The sequence below is a fragment of the Acinonyx jubatus genome, chromosome E4, assembly GCF_027475565.1.
Source record: "Acinonyx jubatus isolate Ajub_Pintada_27869175 chromosome E4, VMU_Ajub_asm_v1.0, whole genome shotgun sequence".
NCBI lineage: Eukaryota > Metazoa > Chordata > Mammalia > Carnivora > Felidae > Acinonyx > Acinonyx jubatus.
In genome coordinates, this window is record NC_069395.1 from 42,918,908 (window position 1) to 42,942,882 (window position 23,975).

General features: G+C 39.3%; 1 protein-coding gene across 4 annotated transcripts in view; it reads left to right on the plus strand.

The window, feature by feature from the left end:
- RGSL1 (regulator of G protein signaling like 1) overlaps nucleotides 1–23,975 on the plus strand; it is a 107,897-nt gene that overhangs the window by 80,759 nt on the left and 3,163 nt on the right. For 2 of the 4 annotated variants that reach the window (XM_015062873.3, XM_053209227.1), the window contains 6 exons: nucleotides 355–484; nucleotides 7,322–7,496; nucleotides 18,288–18,426; nucleotides 18,681–18,805; nucleotides 21,128–21,237; nucleotides 22,997–23,571. In XM_015062873.3, the coding sequence (XP_014918359.3) occupies nucleotides 355–484; nucleotides 7,322–7,496; nucleotides 18,288–18,426; nucleotides 18,681–18,805; nucleotides 21,128–21,237; nucleotides 22,997–23,115 (798 nt within the window). In that variant the 3' untranslated portion in view covers nucleotides 23,116–23,571. Of the gene's footprint in view, nucleotides 1–354; nucleotides 485–7,321; nucleotides 7,497–18,287; nucleotides 18,427–18,680; nucleotides 18,806–21,127; nucleotides 21,238–22,996; nucleotides 23,572–23,975 lie in introns of those variants that run through there. The other 2 variants (XR_008293063.1, XM_027074402.2) reach the window with 2 other exon arrangements.

Genomic DNA, 23,975 nt, shown 5'->3' on the forward strand with positions numbered 1-23,975 from the left:
AGTTTTACTTCTCTCTGACCTCTGTTTTCTTCCTGTTCTTAGCTTTCACACTGTCTCTCCTAATCATGGCATCTTAAATCTTACCATTGAAAAATGGTGGTAGAAGGGGCATTGCCAATGGCCCCATGCTTAGGTAAAGCCAGAACCTTCTACCCACTATCCACTTAATTTAGGGAAGGCTAACAGTTCTCTGACTTGAGTTTCCTCATCTTAAAATTGGAGCTAACGATGATTTCTTATAAAGGAGGTGTTGTGAGGATTAAATGTAATGATTGTCAAATTTCTGTCATAGTAAACTTTCAGTGAACAGAAGCTATATTGATGAATGTGGCATACCCCTCTCTCTTTTCCCAGAAGAGAGGCTGGCTGAAAATGATTAGCTTTATTAAGAGCTTTTGCAAGTACCGCAGATTTATGTCTGATCCCAGTAAACGCCACGAATTTGAAGAATATCTTCACCTGGAAGTACAAAATAGCAAGGAAAGTAAGTCACTTCTCTATTTACTGCCTTTCCTGTTGACATTCCAGACACAGGGGTTAGCCCAGATAAGAAACTGCAGGGCAGTTGCTGTGTGTCATACCTGTGTTAGTGTGGGGTATAGCAAGAACTCCAGGTCCTGGGTGCAAAGCCAAGCTCACCCCTGCTTAGAGAGGATGTGAGTCCAGTGGCTTCTGCTTACAGAGCCAGCAATGGTGGAGAATGACTAGTCTAAAGCATAGCAAGATCTTACACTTTATAAAACTGTCTGTAGTATAGATTTATTCAACTACTACATTTATTATTTCATTCATTCATTCATCACTTTTTGAGAATCTACTATGTAGCAGGAACTTTGCCAGGTGCTGGAGATACAGTAGGAAACATGCAGCATATGTCCTCATGGCATTTACAGTCTTGAATGTAAGACAGAAAATAAGAGCCACAGATGTCGGAGCAAGATTTCCTGGGTTTGAATATGCCATTTTCTAACTGAAGGACCTTGTGAAAGTGGTTTGTGCCTCTGTTTTTTTTTCATCTGTAGAATGGTAATAATAATGGTGCTTTTCTCATAAGATTATTGTGGACATTAAGTGAGTTAATACATATAAAATATCTTTACCCATTGCTATAAAAGAGTTAACCAGTGTATTGCTATTATTATGTAGTGAGTGATCACAAAGATAATTTCAAGGAGACCCTAGTTACTCAAAGGGTAGGATCAGGGAAGACTTCTCCTAGAAAATCACATAAATTTGCCTTCAGGAATGAGCAAGTTAGAGAGACAAAATAGGAGGGGAGAAATTTCTAGGTCTGCATAGGATCCTAAGATAAGAAAGAGGATGGCACATTGCAGGAACTGCAATCAGGCCAGATGGATGGGAGATTAATAAGATGCCAAAAGTGTCTGAGATAATATTGGAGGAACTAATGACAAATTTCATCTCTTTTGATGACTTGAGTTGTTCCAATTGTCACTATAACAAATAATACTGCAAAACATACATACTTTGCAATTGTGTCATTTCTATGAAATAAACTTCTTAAAATGGGAGAAATGGGAAAATGGTTAAAAATAGTTAAATTTCAGTCCTTTAATAACATCACACTAAATAAATTGTCACCAACAGTATAAATGAGTGCCACATTGTCACTAACATGGGGTATTATGCATTTTTTAAAAAACTGCCAATCCAGTAAATGAAAAATAATGTGCCATTCTTATGTATATTTCTTTAGTAATTGAGCACTTTTATTTATTGGTCATTTGTATTCTTTTTTGAATTGTTTATGTCCTTTGTCTATTTTTCTATTGGAATTTTAAAATATTATTTTATTTTCTAATTTGCAAAAGTTTTTGCAAATTTTAGATTTGCAAATTTTAGATTTTAGAGTAGTTCCAGCTCTTTTGTTTCTTCTTTTAAATAAAATTAGTTCAAACCTGTATGCCCCAGAATGATAGGAAGTCCCATGTCACCTCCCCTTTAATTTCCCATATCCTTAGTATTGTATGAGAGAGCCCAAGAAGAGTGCTTCTGTAGCTCAGTGGGAGATCTACCGGCCAGTAGTCTCCTTCCTATCACTATCATTTAGCCTTTTCTGGGACTGTTATATCCTTCAATCAATGACCCATTTATCATTACAAAAAACACTTTCTTGGGAAAGAAGGGGCCAACATGGCAGAGAAGTAGGGGGATCAGAACTTCCCTAGTCTCTCAAACAAAGAAGTGTTGAAGCCAAAGGATTTTGAACCCCAGGAGCCCGGGAAGAAAGGAGACAGTCGTGCTTCCAGGGACCCACCGGGACAACTTGATGGGCCATAGGAGCATGATTGGAACTGGGAGAGATAAAAGGAATGGAGGGGAGGGATCCCCTCCTTCAGAGAGACAAAGGGAACAGAAAGAGAGGCTGGTGAAGCATAGGACTATATCTGGCCACAGAAAAACCTTGAACTAGGAGGAAGAAAGATCCAATTTCTAACTGTGGGGCTTTCTCCAGACTGGGACCGGCTGCCCAGATCACGCACCTGGGCAGGAGGGGAGCCAGTCCACGGCTTGGTGGCTAGGTCAGGGGTGCAGTTCGCAGTAGGAGAAAGCAATTCCTTTCCTAGAGTGTTGTGGGACAGGACAACTCCTGCCTGTGCCGGCCAGCAGGGGGCCACATATCTGAGGGTGCAGAGCAGAGCTTCCCCAGTACCAGGACTCCGCACCTCCCCTGTACCAGGATGCACTGAGCGAGAATTTGAATCCCAGTCAAGCGCCAGGCATGGGAATCACAGGAGAGGACCCAAATAGATAAGATCATGAATGAAAATGGAATTATTACAACCAATCCCTCAGAAACACTTATCAGAAGCAATTATTAGGGAATACTATGAAAAATTATATGCCAATAAACTGGACAACCTGGAAGAAATGGACATATTCCTAAACACCCACACACTACCAAAACTCAAATGGGGAGAAATAGAAAATTTGAACAGACCCATAACTAGCGAAGAAATTGAACCAGTTATCAAAAGTCTCCCAACAAATAAGAGTCCTGGATCAGATGGCTTCCCTGGGGAATTCTACCAGACATTTAAAGCAGAGTTAATATCTATCCTTCTCAAGCTGCTCCAAAAAATAGAAATGGAAGAAAAGTTCCGGAATCATTCTATGAAGCCAGTATTACTTTGATTCACAAACCAGACAGAGACCCCATAAAAAAGGAGAACTACAGGCCAATATCCCTGATGAACATAGATCCAAAATTCTCAACAAGATACTAGCAAATCAAATTCAACAATTATTCACCATGATCTAATAGGATTCATTCCTGGACTACAGGGCTGGTTCAATATTCGCAAATCAATCAATGTGATACATCACATTAATAAAAGAAAGGATAAGAACAACATGATCCTGTCAATAGATGCATAAAAAGCATTTGACAAAATACAGCATCCTTTCTTAATAAAAACCCTCAAGAAAGTCTGGATAGAAGGAACATACTTAAACATCATAAAAACCATATATGAAAAGCCCACAGCTAATATCATCCTCAATGGGGAAAAACTGAGAGCTTTCTCCCTGAGATCAGGAACATGACAGGGATGTCCACTCTCACCACTGTTGTTTAACATAGTGTTGGAAGTTCTAGCATCAGCAACCGACAACAAAATGAAATAAAGGGCATAAAAATTGGCAAAGAAGAAGTAAAACTTTCACTTTTCACAGATGACATGATACTCCATTTGGAAAACCCAAAAGACTGCACCAAAAGACTGCTAGAACTAATATATGAATTCAGCAAAGTCATACAGTACAAAATCAATCTACAGAAACTGGTTACATTTTTATACACCAATAATGAAGCAACAGAAAGAGAAATAAAGAAACTTATTCCATTTACAGTTGCACCAAGAAACATAAAATACCTAGGAATAATCCTAACCAAAGATGTAAAATATCTGTCAGCTGAAAACTATAGAAAGCTTATGAAGGAAATTGAAGAAGACACAAAGAAATGGAAAAACATTCCATGCTCATGAACTGGAAGAATAAATATGATTAAAATGTCAATACTACCCAAAGCAATCTACACATTCAGTACAATCCCGATCAAAATTGCACTAGCTATCTTCTCAAAGCTAGAACAAACAATCCTAAAATTTGTATGGAACCACAAAAGATCCTGACTAGCCAAAGTAATACTGAATAAGAAAACCAAAGTGGGATGCATCACAGTCCCAGACTTTAGTCTCTACTACAAAGCTGTAATCATCAAGACAGTATGGTATTGGCACAAAGCAGACACGTAGACCAATGGAATAGAACAGATAACCCAGAAATGGACCCACAATGTATGGCCAACTAATCTTTGACAAAGCAGGAAAGAATATCCAATGGAAAAAAGACAGTCTCTTTAGCAAATGGTGCTGGGAGAACTGGACAGCAACATGCAGAAGAATGAAACTAGACCACTTTCTTACACCATACACAAAAGTAAACTCAAAATGGATAAAGGACCTGAATGTGAGACAGGAAACCATCAAAACCCTAGAGGAGAAAGCAGGCAACAATCTCTTTGACCTCAGCTGCAGCAATTTCTTACTTGACACATCTCCAAAGGCAAGGGAATTAAAAGCAAAAATGAACTACTTGGACCTAATCAAGATAGAAAGCTTCTTCACTACAAAGAAAACAATGAACAAAATTAAAAGGCAACCAACAGAATGGGCAAAGATATGTGCAAATGACATATCAGATAAAGGGCTAGTATCCAAAATCTATAAATAACTTATGAAACTCAACACATGAAAAATAAATGATCCAGTGAAGAAACGGGCAGAAGACATGAATAGACACTTTTCCAAAGAAGACATCCAGATGGCCAACAGATACATGAAATGATGCTCAACGTCACTCATCATCAGGGAAATACAAATCAAAGCCACACTGAAATACCATCTCACACTGGTCAGAGTGGCTAAAGCAAACAAATCAGGAAACTGTAGATCCTAGCGAGGATGTGGAGAAATGGGAACGCTCTTGCACTGTTGGTGGGAATGCAAATTGGTGCAGCCACTCTGGAAAACAGTGTGGAGGTTCCTCAAAAAATTAAAAATAGAACCACCCTTTGACTCAGCAATAGCACTGCTAGGAATTTACTCAAGGAATACAGAATTACTGATGCATAGGGGCACATATACCCCAATGTTTAATAGCAGCTCTTTCAATAATAGCCAAATTATGAAAAGAGCCTAAGTGTCCATCAATTGATGAATGGATAAAGAAGATGTGGCTTATATATAAAATGGAATACTACTTAGAAATGAGAAAGAATGAAATCCTTCCATTTGCAGCAATGTGGATGAAACTGGTGAAATAAGTCAATCAGAGAAAGACAGATATATGTTTTCACTCATATATGAATCTTGAGAAACTTAACAGAAGTCCATGAGGGAAGGGAAGGGGGAAAAAGTTACAAACAGAGAGGGAGGGAGGCAAACCATAAGCGACTCTTAAATACAGAGAACAAACTGAGAGTTGATGGGGGGTGGAGGAGAAGGGAAAGTGGGTGATGGGCATTGAGGAGGGCACTTGTTGGAATGAGCACTGGGTGCTCATTTGACAATAAGTTATATTTTTAAAAAACCCTTTCTTTACCCTTGGTAATACTCTTTTCTCCGAAATCTACTTTGATATTAAAATAGGCACTCCAGCTTTCTTTTTATTAGTGTTTGCAATATTGTATTTTCCCATTGTTTTATTTATAACCTAGTTATTCCCTACATTTAAAGTGCTCTTCTAGGGGGCCTGGGGGGCTCAGTTGGCTAAACATCCAACTTTGGCTCAGGTCACGATCTCACGGCTCATGAGTTCAAACCCGGCATCTGGCTCTGTGCTGGTAGTGTGGAGCCTGGAGCCCACTTCGAGTTCTGTATCTCCCTCTCTCTGCCCCTCCCCTTCTCTGTCTCTCTCTGTTTCTCTCTCTCTCAAAAATAAATAAACATCAAAAACATTAAAAAAATAAATTGCTCTTCTGGTAGCCAGTATAGAGTTGGGTCTTGCTTTGAAAAAAAATTATCCAACATGACAATCTTAATCCAATTGAAAGTCAACTGTCAAATATTCAGGGCACTTTGTGAGCCATCAATAGCTTGAAATCAACTATGATAGAAGTATTTATTATAGAAATCAGCAAATGTTACAAATCAGATCTCCCCTTCCCTACCAGAGTTGGTTTATAAGTATATCACTGCTCCCAGATTTCTTGAGTGAATTTAGCACCCTCTCTTCCTAAAATCTCTGACCATCACACCAACTTTCCTGTTCTGACTTTTTTCCCCCTTCAAACAAAACTCTAAGAGATACAGATTGTAAGATAGGAAGGAGTAGCTTTTTGTTTTAGTTGGTACTATAACCCTAGGACCTAGCACAGTGTCTGGAACATAATAGGTGTTAGCTATTTATTGAATGTTGTAGTACCCTCCCATCTTATATGTAACACTGCTCCAAAAGGAATCCCACTTATGCCATAGGAAGCACCACACCCACATGAATGATTTTTGAACAGATATCCACAATATTGGATTTTACAGGAAAAATAGTAAATCCTAGAGCTGGATTAGACAATTTTCTTAACCCCAGCCAGTCAATTAACTAGGGTCTACATGCCAAATACAGCCCCAAATCCCTATGAATGGACTTCTTTAGATATATCCTAGTCAAGAAACTTTCTAAAATAAGTCTTTTTTTTTTTTTGAGACACAATCCAAACCTTCTAGAATCTTCTATGTTTATCTTTACTCATTCCTGTCTGTTTTCTACTCTGGTGCCCTTATCTCTGTTTCTTTAATAAATTTCTTTACTCTTGATGTTTGGCTTTTTTGTTGTGCTGCTTCCCCAGTTTACTTCTAAATTACTTCCCTGATAAACCTTGAATAAGCATCATCAGAATCACAGACTCCATTTTGAAGGTCACATCTGTATATTCATTTTCTGCAGAAATGTTAGGGATTAGCATAACTACAGTGCAATCATATTTCTACGAAACAAGCACCAGGAAAACACAGTTGTTTTGTGCTTTCAGTACACAGTGATTTGTGCGTGTGTGTGTGTGTGTGCGTGTGTGTGTGTGTGTATGTTGTCATGCCATCTGAGCGGATGGCTTTTTCAGCAGTACTTCAAGTCAAAGTAAAAAGTTGAGCCCAAGGGTAGGTAGGAAATCACTCTTTCAATAGGCTCAAAGATGGGTCCGGTTTCCTTTCTTCATTTTAGTTATGTCCAAGTTGGAGGCTTCAAGTTTATGAGTGACTTGATCAAATTAGATTTTAATTCTTTCCTCCTTCTCTCTCAGATTTCTCCACATCACCAAATGTATCAGGACGACCAACTGCAAATGTCGCAAACGTCCGGAGTACAGACCTTGAGAATGAAGATATAATCCTTATGAAGCGTCGTATATTTGGCCACAAGATTATCGTTGTCAACTTTGCGATCAATGATTTATATTTTTTTTCTGAAATGGAGAAGTAAGTTTCCCATCTCTCCCTGTCATGGCTTTCCAAACTTAGTACTATCCAGCAAAGACTGGAGTGGTCTATAAATGGTACCGTGATTTCAAACCTGCCAAGCAGGAATCTCCAACTGAAAATCTCACTGAATTCTGTCACTGTGTCAATTTCTGACATTCTTCCCTTTGGGTACTAGAAGCTCCTCAGTATTGAAAGAGTACTTACTTATACCAAGGAAGTGAAGCACTTTTTTTTCTATTATTTGTTAATATGATGGAAATTCTCTTACATAGCACCACAGGGCCAATAGTTCTTTAGTTAGAGCAAAGAATTATAATAAAACTTGTGTGTGTCTGTATGTGTGTGCATGAAATTAATATATGTATAATATATTAATTATATATAATATATATTAAATATATATATTATTCCTTGCTTTATTCATCCATCTTATGAAAAAAGCAAGTAGTAGGAACAAACTGGAGGTCATTCCATTACATCTTTTGGTGAGTTATGTAAATCAAAACATCTTTCTACTCTAGGTCAGATTATTCTTACCTGTTGTTCAGTGCCATTTCTACTTAGAAATATTCTTTTTTTAATTTATTTTTTTAAATTTACACCCAGTTAGTTAACATATAGTGCAACAATGATTTCAGGAGTAGGTTCCTTAGTGCCCCTTATCCATTTAGCCCATCTTCCCTCCCACAACCCCTCCAGCAAACCTCTGTTTATTCTCCATATTTAAGAGACCCTTGTGTTTTTGTCCTCCTCCTTGTTTTTATATTATTTTTGCTTCTCTTTCCTTATGTTCATCTGTTTTGTATCTTAAAGCCATCATATGAGTGAAGTCATATGATATTTGTCTTTCTCTGACTAATTTCACTTAGCATAATACCCTCTAGTTCCATCCACATAGTTGCAAATGGCAAGATTTCATTCTTTTTGATTGCTGAGTAATACTCCATTGTATACAAATACCACATCTCCTTTATCCATTCATACATCAATGGGCATTTGGGCTCTTTCCATACTTTGGCTATTGTGGCCAGTGCTGCTATAAACATTGGTGTGCATGTGTCCCTTCAAAACAGCACACCTGTATCCCTTGGATAAATACCTGGTAGTGCAATTGCTGGGTCGTAGGGTAGTTCTATTTTTAATTTTTTGAGGAACCTCCATACTGTTTTCCAGAGTGGCTCCACCAGCTTGCATTGCAACCAACAATACAAAAAGAGATCCTATTTCTCCACATTCTCAACAACATCTGTTGTTGCCTCAGTTGTTAATGTCAGCCATTCTGACAGGTGTGAGGTGGTATCTCATTGTGGTTTTGATTTGTATTTCCTTGATGATGAGTGATGTTGAGCATGTTTTCATGTGTCGGTTGGCCATCTGGATGTCTTCTTTGGAGAAGTGTCTATTCATGTCTTTTGCCCATTTCTTCACTGGATTTTTGCTTTTTGGATGTTGAGAAGTCTGAGAAGTTTGAGAAGTTCTTTATAGATTTTGGATACTAGTCCTTTATCTGATATGTTGTTTGCACATATCTTCTCCCATTATGTCAGTTGCCTTTTAGTTTTGCTGATTGATTCCTTCACTGTACAGAAGCTTTTTATTTTGATGAGGTCCCAATAGTTCATTTTTGCTTTTGTTTCCCCTGCCTCTGGAGACGTGTTGAGTAAGAAGTTGTTGTAGCCAAGGTCAAAGAGGTTTTTGCCTGCTTTCTCCTTGAGGATTTTGATAGCTTACTGTCTTACTTTAGGTCTTTCATCTATTTTGAGTTTATTTTTGTGTCTGGTGTAAGAAAGTGGTCCAGGTTCATTCTTCTGCATGTCGCTGTCCAATATTCCCAGCACCACTTGCTGAACAGACTGTCTTTATTCCATTGAATATTCTTTCCTGCTTTGTCAAAGAATAGTTGGCCATATATTTGTGGGTCCATTTCTGGGCTCTCTATTCTGTTCCATTGATCTGAGTGTCTGTTTTTGTTCCAGTATCATACTGTCTTCATGATTACAGCTTTGTAACACAGCTTGAAGTCTGGGATTGTAATGCCTCCACCTTTGGTTTTCTTTTTCAGGATTGCTTTGGTTATTCAGGATTTTTTCTGGCTCATTACAAATTTTAGGACTGTTCTAGGTTCTGTGAAGAATGCTGCTGTTATTTTGATAGGGATTGCATTGACTATGTAGATTGCTTTGGGTAGTATTGACATTTTAACAATATTTGTTCTTCCAATCCAGGAGCATGGCATAGTTTTCCATTTTTTGTGTGTCTTCTTCAATTTCTTTCATAAGCTTTCTATAGTTTTCAGTGTATATATTTTTCACTTATTTATTCCTAGATATTTTATGGCTTTTGGTGTAATTGTAAATGGGATCCATTCCTTGATTTCTCTTTCTGTTGCTTCCTTATTAGTGTATCGGAATGCAACCGATATCTGTGCATTGATTTTATATCCTGAAACTTTGCTGAATTCATGGATCAGTTCTAGCAGTTTTTTGGTGGAATCTTTTGGATCTTCCATATAGAGTATCATGTCATCTCTGAAGAGTAAAAGGTTGGCCTCCTCCTGGCCAATTTGGATGCCTTTTATTTCTTTGTGTTGTCTGATTGCTGAGGCTAAGACTTCCAATAGTATGTTGAATAACAGTGGCGAGATCGGACATCCCCATCTTGTTCCTGACCTTGCGGGGAAAGCTCTCATTTTTTCCCCATTGAGGATGATATTAGTGTTGGGTCTTTCATACATGGCTTTTATGATCTTGAGGTATGATTCTTCTAGCCCTACTTTCTTAAGGTTTTTTATCAAGAAAGGATGCTGTCTTTTGTCAAATGCTTTCTCTGTATCTATTGAGAGGATCATATGGTTCTTGTCCTTTCTTTTATTAATGTGATGTATCTTATTGATTGTTTTGCAAATATTGAACCAGCCCTGCACCCCAGGTATAAACCCCACTTGGTCATGGTGAATAATTTTTTTAAGGAATTGTTGGATCTGGTTGGCTAATATCTTGTTGATGATTTTTGCATCCGTGTTCATCGGGGAAATTGGTCTATAGTTCTCCTTTTTAGTGGGGTCTTTGCTTGATTTTGGAATCAAGGCAATGCTGGCTTCATAGAAAGAGTTTGGAAGTTTTCTTTCCATTTGTATTTTTTGGAACAGCTTCAAGAGAATAGGTGTTAACTCTTTTTTAAATGTTGGTAGAAATCCCCCGGAAAGCCGTCTGGCCCTGGACTCTTGCTTTTTGGGAAATGTTTGGTTACTAATTCGATTTCTTTACTGGTTATGGGTCCGTTCATATTTTCTATTTCTTCCTGTTTCAGTTTTGGTAGTTTATATGTTTCTAGGAATTTGTCCATTTTTTCTAGACTGCCCATTTTATTGGCATATAATTGCTCATAATATTCTCTTATTGTTTTTATTTCTGCTGTGTTGGTTGTGATCTCTCCTCTTTCATTCTTGATTTTACTTATTTGGGTCCTTTCCTTTTTCTTTTTGTCTAGGGGTTTACCAATGTTGTTAATTCTTTCAAAGAACCAGCTTCTGTTTCATTGATCTGTTCTACTGTTTTTTTGTTTGTTTTGTTGTTTGGTTGTTTTGTTGGTTTTTTTGGGGAGGGGTTCGATAGCATTGGTTTCTGCTCTAATCTTTATTATTTCTTGTATTCTTCTGGTTTGGGGTTTTATTTGCTGTTCTTTTTCCAGCTCTTTAAGGTGTAAGGTTAGATTGTGTATGAGACCTTTCTTCCTTCTTTAGGAAAGCCTGGATTGCTGTATACTTCCATCTTATGACCACCTTTGCTGCATCCCAGAGGCTTTGGGCTGTGGTGTTATCATTTTCATTGGCTTCCATGTACTTTTTAATTTCCTCTAATTTCTCGGTTAGCCCATTCATTCTTTTGTAGGATGGTCTTTACTCCCCAAGTATTTGTTACATTTACAATTTTTTTTCTTGTGGTTGATTTTGAGTTTCATAGCATTGTGGTCTGAAAATATGCATGGTATGATCTCAATCTTTTTGTACTTGTTGAGGGCTGATGTGTGTCCCAGTATGTGATCTATTCTGGAGAACATTCCATGTGCACTGGAGAAGAATGTGTATTCCACTGCTTTAGGATGAAATGTTCTTAATATATCTGTTAAGTCCATAGGGTCCAGTGTGTCATTCAAAGCCGTTGTTTCCTTATTGATACTTTGTTTAGGTGATCTGCCCATTGTTGTAAGTGGGGTGTTGAAGTCCCCTAGTATTATGGTATTATTATCAATGAGTTTCTTTATGTTTGTGATTAATTGATTTATATATTTGAGTGCTCTCACATTTGACCACAAATGTTTACAATTGTTGGGTCTTCTTGGTGGATAGACCCCTTAATTATGATATAATGTCCTTCTTCATCTCTTGTTACAGTCTTTATTTTAAGGTCTAGATTGTATAAGTATGGATACTCTGGCTTTCTTTTGTTGACCATTAGCACGATAGATGGTTCTCCATGCCCTTACTTTCAATCTGAAGGTGTCTTTAGTTCTAAAGTGGGTCTCTTGGAAACAGCATATAGATGGATCTTGTTTTCTTATCCATTCTGTTACCCTATGTCTTTTGGATTGGAGCACTTAGTCCACTGACGTTTAGAGTTTTTTGCCATATGTTGCCTGTAGAGTTGGAGTTTCTGGTGGTGTTCTCTGGTCCTTTCTAGTCTTTGTTGCTTTTGTTTTGTTTTGCTTTGTTTTATTTTTTCATCTTTTCTCCCTTCAGAGAGTCCCCCTTAAAGTTTCTTGCAGGGCTGGTTTAGTGGTCACAAACTCCTTTAGTTTTTGTTTGGGAAAATTTTAATCTCTCCTATTTTGAATGACAGCTTTGATGGATAAAGAATTCTTGGTTACATATTTTGCATATTCAAAATTGAATATATCCTGCCACTCCTTTCTGACCTGCTGGGTTTCTGTGGATAGGTCTGCTTCAAACCTGATCTGTCTTTCCTTGTAGGTTAAGGACTTTTTTCCCCTTGCTGCTATATGATTCTCTCCTTGCCTGAATATTTGTGAATTTGACTATGGTATGCCTTGTTGATGGTCAGTTTTTGTTGAATCTTATGGGAATCCTTCGTGCTTATTGGATTTTGATGTCTGTGTCTGTTCCCAGTTAGGAAAGTTTTGCACTATGATTTGCTCACATAACACTTCTACCCCTTTTTTTCTCTCTTCATCTTCTGGACCCCTATGATTCTGATGTTGTTCCTTTTTAATGAGTCACTGATTTCTCTAAATCTTAAATTGTGCTCTTTTGCCTGAGTCTCCCTTTTTTTCTGCTTCATTATTCTCCATAAGTTTGTCCTCTATATCACTGATTTGCTGCTCTGCCTCATCATTTTTGCTGCCATGGCAGCCATTCGAGATTGCAGCTCAGTTATATCATTTTTTATTTCATCCTGACTAGCTTTTACTTCTTTTATCTCCGCAGAGAGGAATTCTAATCTATTTTAGACCCCAACTAGTATTCTTTTTATTGTGATTCTAAATCCTGGTTCAGACATATTATTTGTATCTGTATTGACTAAGTCCCTAGCTGTTGTTTCTTCCTGCTCTTTCTTTTGGGGTGAATTCCTTTGTTTCATCATTTGAAGGAAGAAAAGGAATTAATAAGGTAAAAAAAATTAAAATTAAAAAATTAAAAACAACACACACACACACAAATCAATTAAATGATGCTAGACTCTAGGTGTGTTTTGGTCTGTTTATTGAAAGGAGCTTGATAGATTAGAGAAAATGGCAGTAAAGGGGGAAAAAACAAGAAAAAAAGGAAAACATTTGAAAATTTGAGAAAATGAATACAATGAAATAGAATAAAATGAAATGATGGAAATAAAATAATTTGAAAAATTTACAAAAAAGTAAGAAATATAGGAGAAAAATAAAAATAAAATTTTAATAAAAATTGAAAATAAAAGGAATTTTTCTCTTTCTGTATTCAAGAAAAAAAAGAAACAAATAAAAAAAGAAAATTCAAAAAATGGACCAGTTAACAGACTGAAATACAATGAAATATGTTCTCCCCTAGAATTCAAACTATGAAACATTTTATAGTCCACAAACTAAGCAGGTGGAGACATTTGTGGTGTGCCTGAAGAGCGAGGTTGGCCCTGTTGGGTGGGGCTTAGTGTAATGGCTCCATTCTCCACTAGATGGCACAGCTTAGCTTAGTGGGTGGATTGTTGTGGTGCTTGTAGGTGTGACTGCGCATGTGAAGGAGGGGGGTGTCACCCAGCTACCCAGTCTCTAGTATCAGCACTCTGTGCTCCCCCTGCCAGCAATCACACACCAGTCCTTTGTCTCTGGCTTCCATCCACTCTGCACTTTTACACTGTCTGTGACCAAGCTGTTAGGTTGCCAGGTGGCACCTCCCTCATGAGTTTTATCTCAGATGCAGCTGTTTCCCAACCCCTCACTTCTGAGGTACTTCAACTTTGATCCGCTCAGATCCTCTGGGGGAGGGTCTCACCAAGCAATGGCCAGGTGCCAGCCATACCCAGGAACATTCGTGGGACTGTGCTGCTGCCAATGTCCAGAGACTGTGCCTGGGTGCCAGCCTGCCCCAGGAAAAGTTCACATGATCGTGTAGCAGCAGTTTTCCAGGGATTATGGAAAATCACAATACACATCTGGCACCAGGCTTCACCAGTAACAACCTTGTTCTCTGGGGTCTGCTGGGACTGGGTGACTGCACAGCCGTTGCCAAATGTTTTTCCAGCAGTGGAGCCACTTCTCCTATGTGGCCTGAGGACCTCCCAGACTCTACTCTGCTCCCGGGGATTCACCCTTCCCACCAGAGCACCATCAGGTATTGAGCTGCAGAGTTTCAGACTCTGTGCTCCCCCTGTTTACAGAGTCTTGATGAAATTTAAATCCTTTCCTTTCTCCTTTTTTAGTTCAGTCCCCATGGCTGTTTCCACTTTTCCACTTTCCCTCCAGCTGCTTTTTGGGGGGGGCATGTTTTTCCCGTACTCTCCCCCCATCTCCATCCTGTCTCCACAAGCAAAAACAGCTCCCTGCCCTCTGTGGCTTCTCTCTCCCCCAGTTCACCTCTCTGCACCAAGTACCTGCTGAGCTCTGTGGTTCAGGTTGTGCATATTTTGTGTTAATCCTCAAATCAGTTTTCTAGGTGTACAGGAAGGTTTAGTGTTGATCTGGCTCTATTTAATGGACATGAGACACACAAAAAAAACTTCCATGCTTTTCCACCATCTTGGCTCCTCCCTCTCTACTTAGAAATATTCTTAACCAAGTGTGTTTTCATGTGTACAGCTGCCCAATTTGTGAGCCCAGAGCCTGAACTGGCAAAAAAGTCATACTGGAGTAGAGAAGTTAGTCAGTGGTTATCAACCCTGGTGCACATCAGGATTGCTTGAAGCTTATGATTACTGCCAATGCCAAGGTCCCTGAGATTTGGATTTTACTGGTCCAGTGTGGATCTTGGGAACTTGTATTTTCACAAGCTACTCATGTGATTCTGATGTGCAGCATAGTTTAGAACATGGGTCTAGTATCTCCAAAAGACAGTTGAGTTAAAATTTCTCTTGAACCTTTGCAGAGACAAGCAAGTGACTGTAACAGGAATAAGAGCTTCCACTTTATTCCTTGTCCTCAAGGGTGGGGACATCTTTGTTACTCAGAAAAAGCATGTTGTTGGAATACTGATTTAAAACTTAGAACACATTTTCCCCATAGAAATGATGTACTACATACATGGTGATTAGATACCTTATGTACTAAAGTAGAATGGCTTGATTGTCTTACAAGTCTATATTTTAGATGTGGTATGCTTTTTTTTTTTGAGAACTGTGTTATAAGTTCTAAACTAATTTAAAAATAAAGACAGAGATGCATAAGTGGTATTTAAGTTGACATAAGTTGGAAGTCCCCTGTACATACATACAGATCACTTAGTCTTCTATATTACTTCACTCATTGTGTATCATTATTATTGTTTTTGCTTGCCTCTGGTTGATTAGCTTTTTAAAAATGTTTAATTCCAGTATAGTTAACATACAGTATTATATTAGTTTCAGGTGTAGAATATATTGATTAAACAATTCTATACATTATTCAGTGTTCATCATGAGAAGTATACTCTTAATCTCCATCACCTATTTCACCCATCTGCCCACCAGCCTCTCCTCTGGTGACCATCAGTTTATTCTCTATAGTTAAGAGTGCATTTCTTGTTTTTTCCTTTTTTTTATTTGTTTATTTTGTTTCTTAAATTCCACATATGAGTGAAATCATATTGTATTTGTCTTTCTCTGACCAATTTATTTCACTTAGCATTATACCCTCTAGCTCCATCCATGTTGTTGCAAATGGCAAAATTTCATTCTTTTTTATGGCTGACTAATATCCCATTGTGTATATATAGCATAACTTCTTTATCCATTCAGTGGACACATGGGCTGCTTCCATAATCTGGCTACTATAAATAATGCTGCAGTAAACATAGGGGTGCATACATCTCTGTGAATTAGTGTTTTCATATTCTTTGGGTAATACCCAGTAGTGGGATTACTGGATCATATGGCAATTCTATTTTTAATTTTGTGAAGAAGCTCCATACTTAAACAGTTATTATTATGTCGAATCATACTAATGTACTTTCACTTACCTGTCAAACTTTTGATGTAAAGCCAAAGCCATTCCTCTAATTGGAGATCCACATATTTCTCTTGCACAAACTATATCCAAAATGCTATCTGCTAATTCTGATTTTTCTTTCTTTCTTTTTTTAAAGTTTACTTTACTTATTTTGAGAGAGAAGCGAGCAGGAGAGGGGCGGGGAGAGGGGAAGAGAGAAAGAATCCCAAGCAGGCTCTGCACTGAGGGCACAGAGCCCAACGTGGGGCTTGAACCAATGAACCATGGGATCATAACCTGAGCTGAAATCAAGAGTCAGTCACTTAATAGACTGAGCCACCCAGGCAGCCCAAATTTTTCTCTCCTTAAAGTGGAGTGAGAATTTAAAGGTTACTGCAAGGCAATTAATCCTTCTGGATTTTTATACTTGTTTTTTCAATGTTTTAAATTGCTTTGTCACACCCAACTCAATAGCAACTTTTTGAAAAGCAGCTTGTCTTTACTGGAATGTTCCAAGGCATTGAAATTTGTTTTCACAGAAACAGCAAACACCTTTTCTTTTTATGTTCATATTTTATCAATTTGTATAAATTACAAATTATAGTAACAAATACAATAGGCAAAAATATTTGAGAAGAAACATGGATAATTCTCAGTATATACCTGCCTCAACTCAATGGAAAAATGTGAGAGTGTATTATAAAATGTACAGCCAGTGTATACAGTGAGCATGTTAAAGGTATCAGTGTGTTTTCAGAATTTCAGAGCACCTGGTAACTTAGCACATTAGTTAGAGGAATTGGGTTAAGAGATCTTCCACTGCACCCCAGTGAGGCATTTGGCTCAGTTCCACGAGTGCTTACTGATTGCTTACTCATTCTTGTGCACGGATTTGACATAGGAGATACAAAAGACAACTAAGACATGCTCTCTATTCTCTAAGATCCCACAAACTGATCTGGATGGCAGACAAAACACAAATAAGAGTTAAGAAGTAGGATGATAGGTGCAGGAAGTGCATTTGGACAACTAAAAAGAAAAGCAGAACTTTGTTTTCCATGTTTACTGCTGAATCCCTGCTCTTGGAACTGCACCTGGCAAAGAGTAAACCCTTAATAAATGTCTGCTGATTGGATAAATAAACGGATTTGCAAAGTAAGCTTATAAAGGGAAAACATTGGTAGTCTACTCTTAGGAAAATTTTAAATGGTTAAGATTTAAAGTGGCCTGAGAGAGGGGCACCTGTGTGGATTAGTCAGTTAAATGTCCAACTCTTGTTGATTTCAGCTCAGGTCATGATCTCACAGTTTGTGAGTTCGAGACCCACATGGGGTTCTGCACAGATACTGCAGAGCCTACTTGGATTCTCTCTCTCCCTCTCTCTCTGCCCCTCCCCTGCTTTCACTGTCTACCAAAATAAATAAACATTATATATATATTTAAAATATAAAATATAAAGTTGCCTGAGGCCTGAGAGAAATAAACTGTGTACTTAAATCAAGACAAAGTATAACTGACAGATATTTGATGGTTAGTAAAAGAATATGTCACTAGGAGACAGTAGAAAGTAGTTGCCAGGGGTTATGGGAAGGGAGGAATGGATAGTTTTTATTTAATGGGCATAGAGTTTCAGTTGGGGAAGATGAAAAAAGTTCTGGAGATGGTGTTGATGGTTGAACAAGGTAAATGTATTTAATGCCACTGGACTGTACATTTAAAAACGGTTAAACTGGTAAACTTTATGTTAGGTATATTTTACTATAATTTAGAAAAATAAGAAAATTTTTTAAAAAAGCAAGAGAAAAGCACTATCTTGCCTCGGAGAGTGGTGGTAATTGTGAAAGTGTCAGCAGAGAAGGGAAAACAAAGAAAAAGATAGCCCTTAGTTCCTGAAGTTGTCAGAGTCAAAACTCGTACAGAGACAAGGGTGGAGGGAGGATGGGATAAAGGGCGTTTGCAGTAAAGAAATACACTTGAAGAAGCACTTAGCACATTACCTGACCTGTGGTAGGTGCTCAATATCTGCCAATGGATGCATTATGATTAAATGAATAAAGTTTCAACCTGGCCAAGGATTGGCCCTGTCTTTCTTAGGTCAGAAATGGGTCTGGGCTGGCTCCCCTATTTAGTTGCTGCTTTGATCTTCTCCTAGCTGATTTCCTGCTTCCTGCTTCTTTTTAGATTTAATAATTTGGTGAGTTCAGCTCACATGCTGCAAGTCAACCGGGCATACAACGAGAATGATGTGATGCTAATGAGGTCCAAACTTAATATCATCCTAAAGCTCTACCTGAATTCTGAAATTCCTCCAAGGCTGAGGGTAAAGGGAACTCCCACTTCTCTCTGGGCTTTTGCCAAGAAGCATTTCTTCCACAAGAAATGATAGCTAATAGGCACTTCCTAAGTCCTGTGTCAACCAGATGTCCTTTACTAGAAGTTGCATGACAACATGCCGCTTTCTGGGGAGAGGATGGTCTTATAGGTACTGAGTGTACCTATAGGTACTAGGGGTCACAAGAGGTTTTCTGCCTTCCCTGGAATTATGTCAGTGACAGGCTCCCATTCTATGGGTAGGTGAACATCTCTGAATCCCAGAAGGATGCTATCCTTGCTTCCATTGCAGAGGGCCACCTAGATCGGAGCATCTTCCATGGGACTATCATGTCTCTCTTCCCCATCATTATGTACTTCTGGAAAAGGTAAGTATTTCCCCTTGCCCAAAGATTATAAGGGCAGGAAAACACATTTGACTTCCTAAAGAGTTTTCTGTCTTCCTCTAACTCTCTACTTCATGGTTTCCATTTTCATGGGAACTACAATGGTGTATCCTTATCCTACTTGCTACACTTGGTCTCTCATACTCCCACACTGAAACTGAATCAGAAGATGGAAGGTCAAGTAAGACTGGGGATCAGAGTGCCTGGGTCCCACATCCCCTGGCTCCCACATGCCTGGGAAAGGATGTTAATTTTATTAGGCATAGGTTCCTCACCTAAGCATGAGTATGGAACATGGCTATCTGGGGAGAAATTCTGTCAAGACTCACACAACTGCACTTGTGCTTAAGGAGCCCCATTGAGGCAGTAAGACAGCAGAGTTTTACTCTGTTAGGTCCAAATACCATAATATTTCAATTTTCAAGAGGAGCTTAGACATTTAGACTTTTATCTCTGGAAGTTAAAGTGGCAAATGTGGCAACTAACTCAAAACTAAACCATGGTAAGGAAACTCTGAAGGCCAAAAAACAAAAATGAAACAAACAAAATATTTGCAGGACATATGCAACCTGTGGCCCACTGGTTTCTAACCTATCCTGTCAAGGTTTGGACTGAGACACTGGCTCAGGTTCTCCCAGGTGGTTATTTACTCTTGTGGTACACTGTGGCTCCAGCCTGTATCTTCCACATAATGAATGGCAGTGTCCTGGGTGGCAGTGACCAGAGGACAACTGGCTGAAATGTTCCAAGACAAGGCTAATTGAGATGTTTATATTATTATGTGATTCCAAGTCTTAAGGGTTCCCCCCCTCCTCTCTCTCTCTCTCTTTCTCTCTCTCTCTCTCTCTCTCTCTCTCACACACACACACACACACACATACACACACACACATTACCTTATTATAAAATAAGTGTAAAGTTTGCATACTAATCTCTAACCTTTATTTTAAAATCCCTATGATAATAAATTATTTAATACAGGATTGAAAGAAATTAAAAAGCAAAGTTCAAGATAACAAGGTTAGCCTTTTGAACACCAATTGTTACCTAGCACTAAGACTAGATTTGACTTAGTTCTGCTGAGCAGGATTAAATAGAAATTTTTCCTGATTCTGGAGAATGAGAAACCCCTGGGAAATGCATGCTGCTCCTGGCTTGAGTCAGTGCTCTGCAGTCTCTTATACTTATTTAGGAAATATAGGGGTGCTTTAGGGAGGCTTTGAATCCCTAATCCTTATGTAGTTGATTCTTTCCTTGCTTTACTGTATACTCCTATATAAAGAGTTTTATATTGCATAAACTGTATTCACATATCTTATCCCAGATGAACCTCTTAATAACCCTATGAGGTGGGTGGAACAAAGTGTTGTTATCCCCGTTTTATATATGAGTAAACCAAGGCTCAAAGGAATTAAGAGACACATAGGATCACTTGGAATTAGGTAAACCAGGATTAGAAACCAGGTCTCTCTGTCTCTTAAGTACCACAAAGAATGCATCATGTCACACTGGGAGCTCCATAATGGGAGGGAGACCCATTTCAGCAAATGGAATGGCAGAAACCAACTGTGATCAAATAGAGTGTCCTTTAAGGAAAGGAAGGAGGGCAGCAGTCAAGACCATCAGAGCCAAGTCGGGATAGAAAATAAATCCAGTCTTAGCCGAGACTGGACCTTAAGGGGGCCAATGCAAGGGTAGGCTGAAGGACAGCAAGGGGTTCGGGGCCAGGGAGAGAGAGATGAAGAATATTGTGAGGGATTCCAGGGAGCAGTAGTTCTCAGGTTCCAGTGAGTATATGAGTCCAAGTTCATGTGAAGAGCAGAGGTCTGTCTATCCGGGGAAAGGGCTGCTGGGAATATGATGACAGGGTCATGACCTTCAGCAAGGGACAGGATGAAACCAGGGATTGGGACCTGAGAGGAAGTCAGTCAGACACTCTGGCTGTACCAGGTGGGGTTAAGTAGGGAGTTCATACTCTGATGCTCAAGCAAGCATCCCAGGGATTGACCCCCACCTCAGACCTATGTACAGTAGGTTCTTTAAAGACTCCATTCACTGGTTCCAGAAGGGAATTCCAACATACTATGCATGGCAGGTCCTCACTGGAGCCAGGCCTGGACACAGAGGAGGCCGCAGAAGAAGGGCCTCTGACAGGCAGCACTCCAAGGCCAAGTCTTTTCTCTTCTCTATTACACACTCCATTCTCTGTAAGGACTGTCCCTGTTCTGGTTCCCTTGTGCTCCATGCTCCAGCCTCCTTAGCTGATAGCTTTCTCCCTGTGACCAGAAGCCATTCTTTTCACAGGTTTTCTTCCTGGAAGGCAGCCCACTCTTACTTCCAGTACAGGGGGAAGATATTTAAGGATAAAAAAACTTCTCAAAAGCCCGTGCACAAGTATCCTCCTTTGAGTGGAGGTAAGTTCTATACCTATGTTCATGACCTACAGCCCCATTCTCCAGCAAATCAGACTCATGAAGGGAAAGCAAGGGTCCAAAAGACCAACTTCAGACTTCACAGAGGATATTGTCTTCTGGAGGGGTGGGCATCTCATTAACTGTACTCTTAGAGAAGCATTAAAGTGTATTTTATCTGTGGCTATTAGTGCCAGATAAAGGGAATCCATGCACCAATCGCTGGCAGTACCTACCAACAGCTTTGGGATGTGGGTCATTGTCATTGTCTATGTGGTGGGTAAATGGAGGAGGGGACCTGCTTTACTGATATTTAAGAAGCCCTTGCTCCAACTATCTCCAGAAACCCTACCATCTGAAAATTATGTATTTTATAGTGTTAAGTGACAACCACTTAAGTGGTAAATATATATATATATATATCTTTACGCATATATATAATTTTATGAGAGCATGAAAAAAATTCAGAAATAAAATGTTAATAGGACTATCTCTGCTCACTGTGATTATGAGAGATTTACATATTGATTATTAATATATTATAATTAGACATTATTAATATATATTATTCATATGTTTTATATTAATCTATTTACAAATAAATAGATGTGTTTGAAAACACATACACACATGTTTTCTTAGCACAGAGTAGCTAAACTCAGTCCCTTTCTTAATATCTGCACTGAGATCAGTGCTTAAGCAAAAGGGAGTTTTAAAGAGAGGGAGGAGGGTGCACAGAACAATGCCTAGAGAGGACAAGACTGAATGTTTTTGCTTTGAAACATTCTGGGAACCAAAGAGAACAGGTTGGTGAGTCTGGGTCTAGTACCAGCATCAAAACAAAATATGGAGGTAAGATAGGAGTCTTAGAGACAGCAGCAAACTATCCTGTGAAAGAGCTGACCATTCCATGGTTTCAGCTTAAATTCTGCCCAGTTCTCATGTCCATTTTACCTGACACTTAACACTGTCCCTCCTCCAGCCCCCTCACAAACAAGTATCCTGCCCCCTTTCAGGAGTACAAACGAGGCTCTTGAGACTTAACCCATCCCTAGCTTGCCTGAATGGTAGGGGAAACAACTCTGGACCAGTTTCTGCCCCTCTGAGAGGGTCCTCACCTGAGTAGGAAATAAAACACCTACCTCCCTAGCTGGGGCTGCCCTCATAGCCAATTAATATTGCTCATTATCCTTTTCTCTGCCTTGTAAAGTGTCACATCAGTAGACAGAAATTAACACTCTTTTCAGTATGTGGAGCCAAGTGTCCCTGTGGGAATAAAGGCTCATTTAAGTGAGGGTGGAGGGATGGGTTGGAGGATACTAACAGGGAAAGGAGAGGGAGGTGAGCAGGCAGGGTGGGCAAATGATACTCAGAGGAGCAAGAACATGCCCCTTAGTGGTAACCAAACAGCTTCCAATATTTGGCTCATTTCCTATTGCCGAGCTCTAAGGAAGTAAATCCCCAAATCTTTTCTGGTGTCTGAAGTTGGAAGAGGGCAACAGGATGCCTAAATTAAGGGGCAGGACACTTGGGTTCCTGTCCTGAAGAGTCATCGTTTATGTGTTGGAGGACATTGAGCATTTTGCTTCTCCTCTCTCCACCCCAGATCCCTGATCTCAAATTTAGAGGTTTGGATTTAGATAATGTCTATCATTAACATATTGTACTCAGAGGAATGTCATTAAGAGTTTCCTTGCTTACACAGATTTATTTTGTCAGATGTTATAAGGGATTTTAATACACCCCCCTCCTTCTTCCCTAGGAGATCACGCCATTTTAAGATTCACCTTGCTCAGAGGTATTGAGTGGTTTTGGCCTCAACAGCGGGAAATAGTAACAAGTTCAGTCCAAAATTGTGAGTTGGGATTGGAATCCCACTGATGTCAAAAGCCTACTCCACAGTTAGAGGATGACTCTAATGCCAGTTTGGCCAATCTCCTTAGTGACCACAAGGAGACTGAGGTACCCAAAATGCGAAGCAACTTTTTCCAAACCACACAGCTTGTGAGTGGCAGAGGTGGGATGAGAAATGGATCTCTTGGCTGTCCTTCTGGGCCTCTGTGCATAGCTCTCATTTGAATAACTGTACTTTCTTGATTCTTTTATAGCCCCTTGAAGGCAGGTTCCTTAACCTTGTCTGTATCTCTGCTCCATTTCTGGGTGTGATGTGTGACCTTTATTAAGAGATGATTGTAACATCCCAATTGTTATTTTCCCTTCCCACTGAGAACACCTGTGGGCTTGAACAGGACCTCCAATCTATACATCCTGGTTCCTGGAAGTGCCTGCTGCTGATCTTCTTATTCCTGTAATAAACACTCTGGTCCTAGCATCCCATATTTGAGCCGTGTTATTTCTTTTTTTTCCCCCATCTTCAGCCTCAAGGAGTTAATCCCACTCCCAAGTACTAAAGTTGCCTTGGGTTCCACATGGATTTCAGGTTGGGGATACTCTTTTCTGTTGCTTATGGGCATAAAATGCCAACTTTCCTGTTCTACTCATTTGCATATGTCCTCTCATTGCTTAATGGTAGAGGCCTCTATGGAATATTGCCCATGATCCATAGAGTCCAAACAGCCCTAAAGTCTTGTGGTTCTAGTGTTCATCTGGCCCAGTCTCCTTATTTTACCTCCCTGGGTCTGTGGGGTTGGCATCATGACCTTTGCATCCAGATGAAATGTCTACTAAGACAAAAGGTATTACAGCATCCAAACCAGGTCTCCTTAAAGTCCCTGGAGAAT